Source organism: Chiloscyllium plagiosum, chromosome 27, assembly GCF_004010195.1.
Source record: "Chiloscyllium plagiosum isolate BGI_BamShark_2017 chromosome 27, ASM401019v2, whole genome shotgun sequence".
In the NCBI taxonomy this organism is placed as follows: Eukaryota; Metazoa; Chordata; class Chondrichthyes; order Orectolobiformes; family Hemiscylliidae; genus Chiloscyllium; species Chiloscyllium plagiosum.
In genome coordinates, this window is record NC_057736.1 from 39,800,600 (window position 1) to 39,810,968 (window position 10,369).

General features: G+C 42.5%; 1 protein-coding gene across 3 annotated transcripts in view; it reads right to left on the bottom strand.

Annotated features, from left to right (window-relative positions):
• LOC122563736 (ephrin type-A receptor 7-like) overlaps positions 1–10,369 on the bottom strand; it is a 593,437-nt gene that overhangs the window by 9,719 nt on the left and 573,349 nt on the right. For 2 of the 3 annotated variants that reach the window (XM_043717890.1, XM_043717893.1), the window contains one exon: positions 2,366–2,536. In XM_043717890.1, coding sequence (XP_043573825.1) covers positions 2,366–2,536 — 171 coding nt within the window. The remainder of the gene's footprint in view (positions 1–2,365; positions 2,537–10,369) is intronic. The other variant, XM_043717892.1, reaches the window with a different exon arrangement.

Consider the following 10,369-nt stretch of genomic DNA (forward strand, 5'->3'; position numbering starts at 1 on the left):
GCCGTCATTTGGGCTCTGCTGGCACCTCAGCTAAAAATGTAATTGTACAGACCTGTAAATAGGAATGATTACTCTGTTTTCAGTATGCAAACAAATGGAATGTTTACATATGTATGGCATGTCCAGTTGTACAGATCAAAGTATTTTATGAATAAAGTATATTTTTGAAATCAAAAAAACAAGCAAAACACTGAGATAAGACAAATCTGAACTAATAATTTACCACTTTCATTCAGGAGAAAGTGAGGACTGCTGATGCTGGAGAGCCAGAGTTACTAAAGTGTGGCGCTGGAAAAAGGCGCAGCAGGTCAGGCAGCATCTGAGGAGCAAGAGAGTCGACATTTCAGGCATAATCCTTCTTCTGTCGACTTGCTCCTTAAATGACCTGCTGTGCTTTTTCCAGCATTATGCTCTACCAACCTATTTCATTCAGACAACTATTACAGAGTCACACGGCAGTTCCAAGCACATAATATTGTAACTTCCAGTGATCACAACATATTCGCAAGCTATTTTACCTGCAAAAAAACATTTGCAACATGTCAATTTTTTTGCTGCAAAACATTATCTGTTAAGATAATCAAACATACCTTAGTGATGCCATAAAAGACATTTAAAACCAGACTGAAATTTGAAGCAGTCAAATGCAGTCTTCATTACAATTTAGATATCCTGATTGTTGGATTCATTTTTCTGATAACGCTGCTGATTCATGATCAAGATTTTCTGAACTGTATTTTTGCCATTTTACATACATTTCCAAAATTAATTTTGTTAAGTAAACTGTCAGAAATTTGTGGACTTCTGGCTTTTGATTCCCCCAACTCTGCAAATTTGGCACTGACATATTTTTTAAAATTACTCCATGGTCACCATCCTTCCCTAATCCTGTAAAATCCCATCACTTTCTTTCTCCATTCCTTTTCCTACAGTTTCTGATACTGTCACACAGCCTAAACAGTGAAGCCAATGCCTTAGTTCAGTCATGTGATCTCACATAATGGGGGACACCTCGGAAAAGCCTCCATAGAACAGGCTTTTTAAAAGCTACCTCTGTTTGCCAAGTTTTTAGCTCACCCCATTTAAACCATTTTTCATTCCGTCAGATTCTGCTCTTCTTCCATCTCTGTGAAACATCTTGGGATCTTTCTTTGTTGTTGGAAACGTTTTTGCCCAAAAATGCTTTTCTAGAGTCATACAGCACTGAAACAAACCGTTTGGCCCAACTCGTTCATGCTGACCACATTCCCCAAACTTACCTAGTCCCACTTGCCAGTGTTAAGCCCACATCCCTCTAAACTTTTCCTATTCATGTACCTGTCCAAATGTCTTAAATATTGTAAATGTATCTCCATTTACCACTTCATTCTACATATAAATCACCTTCTGTGTGAAAGAGTTGCCCTTCAGGTCCCTTTTAAATCTTACTCTTCTCACCTTAAACCTCTGCCCTCGAGTTTTGAACTCCCCACCCCAGAGAAAAGATCTTTGCTATTATCTCTGCCCCTCATGATTTTATAAACTGCTCTAAGATTACCCTTCATCCTCCTACGCTCCAATGAAAAGTGTCCCAGCTTATCCAGCCCCACCTTATAACTCAAACCCTCCAGTCCCAGCAACATCCTGTTAATATTCCAATGCTTTAATCTAAAGTCTTAGAGCACAGGCTACTTTGTCAGGAACGGATACAATTATCTGAGATGCAGCAGTGGGGAGATGAGGTTTCCATTGCCATTGGGTATTTAGAAATCGTTTTCTAGGGAGCTGTCATAGAGATAAACAGCACGGAAATAGACCCTTCGGTCCTACTCATCCATGCCGACCAGATATTCTCCCCTAATCTAGTTCCATTTGCCAGTACTTGGCCCATATCCCACATGAACAAAGCACATAATGTAGACTAATGAAGGATGTAAAAATCTCAGCGGTAATGTAAAGGGCACACAGCTCATTTTGGGTGAAGGCAGACTACTGGTATAGAGTTTCTGATACTTTCTGACCTGAGACAACACAATGGTCACTCTGTAATAACATCAGTTTAATGAGCTTGAAATTCATACACAGGAGGGAGGGGGATTCTTGTTTGGTTTAAGGCTATTGTACATTGTGATTAACATCTAACACATCCCTAAACCACGGAACCAGGCCAACAATGTTGTAGGCACATTCCAAATTTCACTGCTCCAGAGTACAACAGTCACATCGTTTGCCAGTGGGAGTCTACCTGAATTGTTAGAGATCTTCCCAGACCTAACACAGGATATTCTCCAGACAGTTGCAGAGTGTGCTAATCTCACTTCCATGTCTGCTCCACTAAAGAAAAGCACAGACTAATGATGATTTGTCCAACTGAAAGATCACTTACTGAACTGTCATTCTCGCGACTGACTCCAGGTAGCAGTATCCAGCAGCAGTGAAATTGTCCTTGTATCTGCCCATCTCAATGGCATCCAACCACTCGCCCACTGAGTCAAAGCATGGGAATGCTGGGAACGTTTGGTCTACGAGGGGGATGTGCAGGTTCTGAGGTCTGCTGCTAAAAAACAAATTCAGAGGAGAGAGATCATAGCGGTTACAGCTCATAAAAGAGGCACAGTCATTGAAAGCTAACTGAATAGCACACAGAGGGTGTTTCATTTTTGCTGTCTATGTCTTTTCAGGATGGAGGTCAGTTAGCTCAGTTGGCTGGATAGCTGATTAGTGATACTAACATTGTGGGTTCAATTCTCAGCACCAAGTGACATTACCATGAGGACCCTCCTTCTCTACCTCTCCCCTTGCCTGGGATGTGGTAATCTTCAGCTGATCAGTCATCTCTCTGACAGAGCAGCCTGAAGGTCTGGTAAGACTATGGCAACTTTACATTTATTTATTCCTTCAGGACACTGGTTGCTCAGCTGAGGACTGCACAGTTTGATTTCTGAAGGGAGACTTCGAATCTGTAAATGTGAAAGTTTGAATTTCTATTTCTGCATCCCACAGTGCAGACAGATTCACTGGTAGACCTTTTGCAGCTTATTACCAGGAAAGGCACATACCTTCTTGACTACTACAGTATTTTCTCACATAAAACACCTCTGAAGTTTTGAAAAACAGTAGAAAACATATCTAGATTCAGATCAGTGAACTGATCAAACAGTTATTTACATAGGTCATAGGTCAATGCTGCACTATACTATTGTGAGCTCTTGACACTTCAGGTTGGGTAAAGCCCTCAGACTGATAAAGTCAATAACGCAAGGCTTAAGACCAAATGCCTGTATGGGGTGGGGGGAGGTGTGTGTTAAGCACTTGATGTCTCAGAAATCTGACTGGAAATACCTCACCTTGGAATCACTTGGTCCACAAGGAAACAGTGTCTAGAAAGCAAGATAGATATCAAGTCCACTGAATTAATGCAAACCACAGCTGACAGGTTCATAGCTCATTGAAAGTGGAGTCACAGGTCGACAGGGTGGTGAAGAAAACTTTCAGCATGCTTGCTTTCATCAGTCAGAGCACTGAGTATAGGATTTAGGACATCTTTTTGCATCTGTACAAGGTATTAGTGGGGCCACATTTGGAGGGCTGTGTGCAGTTCTAGTCACTCTATTAAAGAAAGGATATTAATAAGCTAGAAAGTGTACAGAAAAGATTTATTAGGATGCTACCTGGACGAGAAGATTTGAGGAGAGGTTGGATAGACTGGAAGTTTCTTCTCTGGAGCAGAAGAGACTGAGGGGTGACCTTATAGCGGTCTATAAAATCATGAGAAGCAAATATAAGGCAGATAGTCAACAGCTTTTCCTCATAGTAGGAGAATCTAAAATTAGAGGGCAGAGGTTTAAGGTGGGAGGGGAGAGATACAAAAGGGTCCAGTGGGGCAAATTTTTCACACAAAGGGTGGTGAGTGTCTGCAACAGGCTGCCAGAGATAATGGTGAAAGCAAGTACAATTTTGTCATTTAAGAAACATTTGGACAAGTACATGGATGGGATAGATGTGGAGGGATAAGGACCAAACGCAGGCAAATGGAACTAGATTGTGAAAACTGGACAACATGGTCAGGTTGGGCTGAAGGGTCTGTTTCCATGCTCTAAACCTCCATGACTCTATGGACTCTAAAGGATACCCATGGTCTGGCCCTGCACGTAACAATGATGGCGTGGTACTTTTAGTGACATAAATAGGATAATTATGATATTATACAATGTGTAAAATACTATGGATACAAGGAGCCTTGAGAAATGGTGTCAGAAGCCAACTGAACTTTTAAAGGTACAATTTTTTCAAGCTCCTAAAAAGCTTTGAGTTGATTATAGACAGACACACGCAGGCTGAAGACTTTTGAAATTCACTGCACAGTTCCACAAGGAGGAAACTGAAATGAATTGATAATAGCTTTCCTGTGGGTGTGGACAGTCTTTTTCCTAGCTTTCCTAAACCAAATGTGGAAGCACAACTTCAAAGTAACATGGCAGCCACCTTTGGTTTGGATCTGAGTAAATCTATAAGCCATTTTCGAAGGAGGGTCCTGATGAGATAGGAGACAGTGGGAGAGCAGATAAAAGCAAATGAAGGATTGTTGTGAAGAGCCTAGACACTAAGGGACACAATCTCCAGTTCCATAAAGCTTTAAATAATCAAACCTTCCGTCCCTCCCAGAACTTGTTCTGCTCTGTCCACAGAAAAGCTATTTGACTACAGAAACCATCACAGCTGTTGAATAGGATTTCAAGCTTTCAACCCATTCAACTCAGAAACAGGTTAAAAATCACACAACACCAGATTGTAGTCCAACAGGTTTATGTGGAAGCACTAGCTTTTGGAGCACCGCTCCTTCATCAGGTGATTGTGGAGGTGAAGATTATGCTTGCAGAATTTATAGTCAAAGGAGTCCAGTGTCATGAAGACACAGTGAACAATGTTAGATTAAAACTTTCATCTTTTATAATGGACAACACCTCCGCATACATAGGACCTGTTCAGATAAGGAGGAACACGATGGGCATTTGGAAGTGCTCAAGGGTGCCCTCATAAGAACGGGGTATGATGGTCAACTCATCGACTGCCAGTTCCAATGTGCCACAGCATGAAACTGTAAAGACCTCCTCAGCAGACTGACAAAGGCTGCAACAGACAGGGTACCCTTTGTTGTCCAGTACTTCCCAGGAGCTGAATGACTACACCATGTCTTTAGAGCTTACAACACATTATCAATGAGGATGAGCACCTCGCCAAGACCTTACCCGTGCCTCCACATCTCGCCTGAAGCAGATCATGATTCGTAGCAAACAGCCCAGTCTTCAGGACAACAACGCCGTACAACCCTGCCACAGCAGCTGCTGCAAGATGTGTCAGAGTATCGACACGGGTAACGCCATTACACGTGAGGACACCACCCACCATGTATACGGTGAGTACTCATGTGACTTGGCCAATGTAGTCTATCTCATACACTGCAGGCAAGGATTCCTCGAGGCTTGGTACATTGGCGAGACTAAGCAGACGCTACAACAATGGACAATTGGACACTTCACAACAATCACCAGGCAGGAGTATACCCTCACAGTCATGGAACACTTCAGTGGGCTGGGACATTCAGCCTTAGACCTTCAGGTGACCATCCGCCTACTTCAGGGCAGGCAACAATGCAGAGGTCTTGGATTCATGTCACATTACAGGTGACACCACTACACTGTCTGCATGGGTTTCCTCCGGGTGCTCCGGTTTCCTCCCACAATCCAAAGATGTGCAAGTCAGGTGAATTGGCTGTGCTAAATTGCCCATGGTGTTAGGTGCATTAGTCAAGGGAAATGGGTCTGGACGGGTTACTCTTCGGAGGGTCGGTGTGAACTTGCTGGGCCAAAGGGCCTGTTTCCATACGGGCAGCACAGTGGCTCAGCGGTTAGCACTGCTGCCTCACAGCACCAGAGTCGATTCCATCCTCGGGCAACTGTCTGCGTGGAGTTTGCACATTCCCCCTGTGTCTGCGTGGGTTTACTCCGGGTGCTCCGGTTTCCTCCCACAATCCAAAGATGTGCAGGTTAGGTGAATTGGCCATGCTAAATTGTCCATAGTGTTAAGTGCATATAGTCAGAGGGGGGTGGGTTACTCTTCAGAGGGTCGGTGTGGACCTGTTGGGCCGAAGGACCTGTTTCCACACTGTAGGGAATCTAATCTAATCTGATACACACACAGACCCTCCCCGCACTCACACCAACACACATACTCCATCACGCGCACTTAACCAAGCTTACGCACACACATCCATATGTATATACACGTGCACATGCACACACTCACATGCATACTCATTCTGTTTATAAATTTATGGGGTGAAGTTGTTTTTGCAGAGTTACATTTTATTTTGCTCAAAGACTGAATGAATCCATATAAAACTCTGAAAACCATACAGAGGGTTTGTGAGTCTGACATAGCACTGGGACACAGATAGACTTCACGCCTATTGTTTAATAAACTGAGCTCTCTTCAGAATGTAATTTAAAAGAAGTTCTGGCATTTACATATCAAAGAACAGAAACCAGCATATCCCATTATAAAAGATGAAAGTTTTAATCCAAGATTGTTTACTGTGTCATATCTCCAAAACAGTGGACTCCCTTGGCTATAACTTCTGTAAGCATGATCTTAACCTCCACAACCACCTGATGAAAGAGCGGTACTCTGAAAGTTAGTGCTTCCAAAGAAACCTGTTGGACTATAACCTAGTATGTGATTTTTAACCTTGTCCATCCCAGTCCAACACTGGCACCACCAAATTACCTCATGAAATCTTCAAGCAAGAAACTGAATGGATCCTATTCTTACCTTATTACACATACTTTACCCATTTCTACTTTTAATTTTTGTACCTGCATTTTATCTAAAAACCAAATCAATTGCATAAGTTTACGATCCACATTGCCGGCACATCTGACATGTTTGTGATACTTGGGGACCAGAGAATCACAGAATGTGTGATGATGGGTGAACTGAATTGGATTCATGAGAAGGTTCCAATGGCAGAGTTTCTGATTAAGTTGTAACAGTCAAATCCTAATGTAACAGATACATGCAGAAACGGTGGGGAAAATGACTTAGAATTAGAATGAGATTTTTATTGTCACATGTACTCAAGGAGTAGTGAAAATTTACAATATCACCTTTCCCAGTGTCATTTTAGGTACAAAGGTACCTAGGTACAAAACTTTAGGGACAAAATAGAAAAATAAGGAAATATAGATATAAGTTCAACATTAAACTCTTTCTTAGTACAACATAGAAATCTTGATGGTCTCCCAAACTGATTGACAATTGAGGCAAATTCCACCCATCCAGTAACATTAAAGGCTTTATTGCATTCACCTTGCCTTTCTTCAACCTCTATTTACATGAGCAATGTAATTGTTTGATCCTGTCTTAAAATTTGGTTTCAATTTCGACTCCACTTTGGCTTTCAGTCATTTTCTACCAAAGCGCCATTGGCGGCAAATCATATTTCTCTCCCATCTTTAGTGGGCAGTGCCTTTTCTGGTTGGGCTAAATTCAGAATAAAAACTGTGAAAGATTTATATGTTGATGGCGTTTTTGCATTTTTTTTAACAATTAGTTGATAATTTTCACTTCCTTAAAGCCTCTTAGATTAGATTAGATTACATTACAGTGTGGAAACAGGCCCTTCGGCCCAACAAGTACACACCGACCCGCCGAAGCGCAACCCACCCATACCCCTACATTTACCCCTTACCTAACACTAGGGGCAATTTAGCCTGGCCAATTCACCGAACCTGCACATTTTTGGAATGTGGGAGGAAACCGGAGCACCCGGAGGAAACCCACGCAGACACGGGGAGAACATGCAAACTCCACACAGTCAGTCGTCTGAGTCAGGAATTGAACCCGGGTCTCTGGCGCTGTGAGGCAGCAGTGCTAACCACTGTGCCACTGTGCCGCCCTCTTCTTTAGATCCCTCCAAGTTCCCAGTTTTGTCCATCGTTCATTTCAGGTTTTCCCCGCCCATCTCAATTATTCTGATTTTGACATCTTTCTAGAACTGCTTCCTTCATTAAAGGGGGCTATTTCAGCTATTTATTCAAACATCCATAAAGTATGCTCAGATTCTCTCGATTCTGTAAAAGCTGAGAAGTGGCAGATGGAGTTTAATTCAGATAAATGCGAGGTGCTGCATTTTGGGAAAGCAAATCTTAGCAGGACTTATACACTTAATGGTAAGGTCCTCAGGAGTGTTGCTGAACAAAGAGACCTTGGAGTGCAGGTTCATAGCTCCTTGGAAGTGGAGTCACAGGTAGATAGGATAGTGAAGAAGGCATTTGGTATGCTTTCCTTTATTGGTCAGAGTATTGAGTACAGGAGTTGGGAGGTCATGTTGCAGCTGTACAGGACATTGGTTAGGCCACTGTTGGAATATTGCGTGCAATTCTGGTCTCCTTCCTATCGGAAGCCCTTTCCCTGGGGTCGGGGACTCCAGAACTAGACGGCATAGGTTTGGGGTGAGAGGGGAAAGATATAAAAGAGACCTAAGGGGCAATTTTTTCACACAGAGGGTGGTACATGTATGGAATGAGCTGCCGTAGGATATGGTGAAGGCTGGTACAATTGCAATATTTAAGAGGCATTTGGATAGGTATATGAATAGGGAGGGTTTGGAGGGATATGGGCCAAGTGCTGGCAGTTGGGACGAGATTGGGTTGGGATATCTGGTCGGCATGGACGGGTTGGACCAAAGGATCTGTTTCCATGCTGTACATCTCTATGACTCTATCTGGGAGACAGATCTGGAAGAGGTAATTCTGGGTCATGTGTGAGATGAGGTTTTACAAAGGTGCACAGATTTTCTATCTGTGCAAAACATTGTTTTACTTAATGCAAGATTCTAAACCACGCTCACTACACCAAAGCTCGGCTTGCCAAAATATTTGAGGTGGTGTCTCTGCCCTGTGATCAGTGTCGACAAACCCCAGCAAATTATATGCACACGTTCTGGCTTTGCCCTTCTTTAAGGAGATATTGAACTGATATCTTTGACACCTTATCGAAGGTATCTCACTCCTAATGGTTTTACTGCTTTGTTTGGGGTGTCACCCACTTTATCTAACCTCCCTTCCTTTAAAAAAGACATGACAGCATTCACTACCCTGTTGGTCAGAAGATTGATATTGTTAAAATGGAAATCCCTAATTCTGCCTACTCATACGCACTGGGTTAGAGATGCGTTATACTTCCTTAAACTAGAAAAAACAAGACTATCCTTAGCTCCTCTAACAAATTTACAAAATTTTGGAATCCTTTTCTTTCATATGCTAAGGGTGTTGTTTTTTTAACTGTTCCAGACTGAGGTATCTTCTATTGTGGCATTTTCTTTTCTCATTATTGTCTTTTTTCTTTTGTTAATGCAGTTATCTTGCTGCTGGCTTAATTTATTATGTTGTGTGCTTTGTATATGTTTTTATTTATTATGGTTGCTTGTTGTTTTTTCTCTTTATATTTTTGGGGGAGGTATGTGCTGTGGGGAGGGTGGGTGGGGTTTTGTTTACTGCTGTTTATTGGTTGTGATTGCACCTTGTTTTGCTGCCATTTTTTTTGAGAAACAAAAATTGAAGACAAAAGAAAAATGAAGAAATAACGTGAGTAGTTCAATATCACTCCTTCTGAAGTGCATAGCCATGCTGGGCTCGCACTCCCCACAAAGGTTCGATCTCCTCCATGTTAGGCTCGGTCTCCCACTCTTCCCGTGCTCTCTCACTATCCCCCCCCCGTGTTGGCTCAATCTTCCCACAGAAGGTAAGTAAAGTAAGTTGTGAAGGAAGGGGGTAAAAAAAAATCGAAAAGTAAAAGTGGACGGAGCAGATGCGTTCTGGGCAGGAGCCCACATGCTGCACTGCTACTCTGCCGCCATCTTGGACACATTTTGAAGAGGTGAAGGAGCAAGTCGGAACAACGTTCCCATGATGTCTGGTGGAATCGGGAGGCTTTGAAGCTTTGGAAATCACGTGAAGTTCCAAATGATGAGGCAATTGCCAAACTATGATACATTCTTCCATCAATATTTGAGATAAAACAATGCTGACAGATTGCTGCTCAGCAGTGCAAAGTAGTTTAGTCAGCACAAGTGTTCCAAAATGACCTGTCCTGCAGCATCAGGGTGACAAGCTAAATCCTGCATTTAACATCAGCAGAAAATAACTCTGCTCCCTTTACAAAAAAATTAATGTTGCCCCACAGAAGAATAGAATAAAATCGTCCATAAAACTCCCGAGTGCTTAAGCTAAAGGGGGTCAGAAAGAAGCCTCTAGAGTCAACACTGCTTTAGATAGAGAGTGACAGACAAGAAGGATCAGGGTTGGCTGGGGGATGGGGGTTGGGGGGA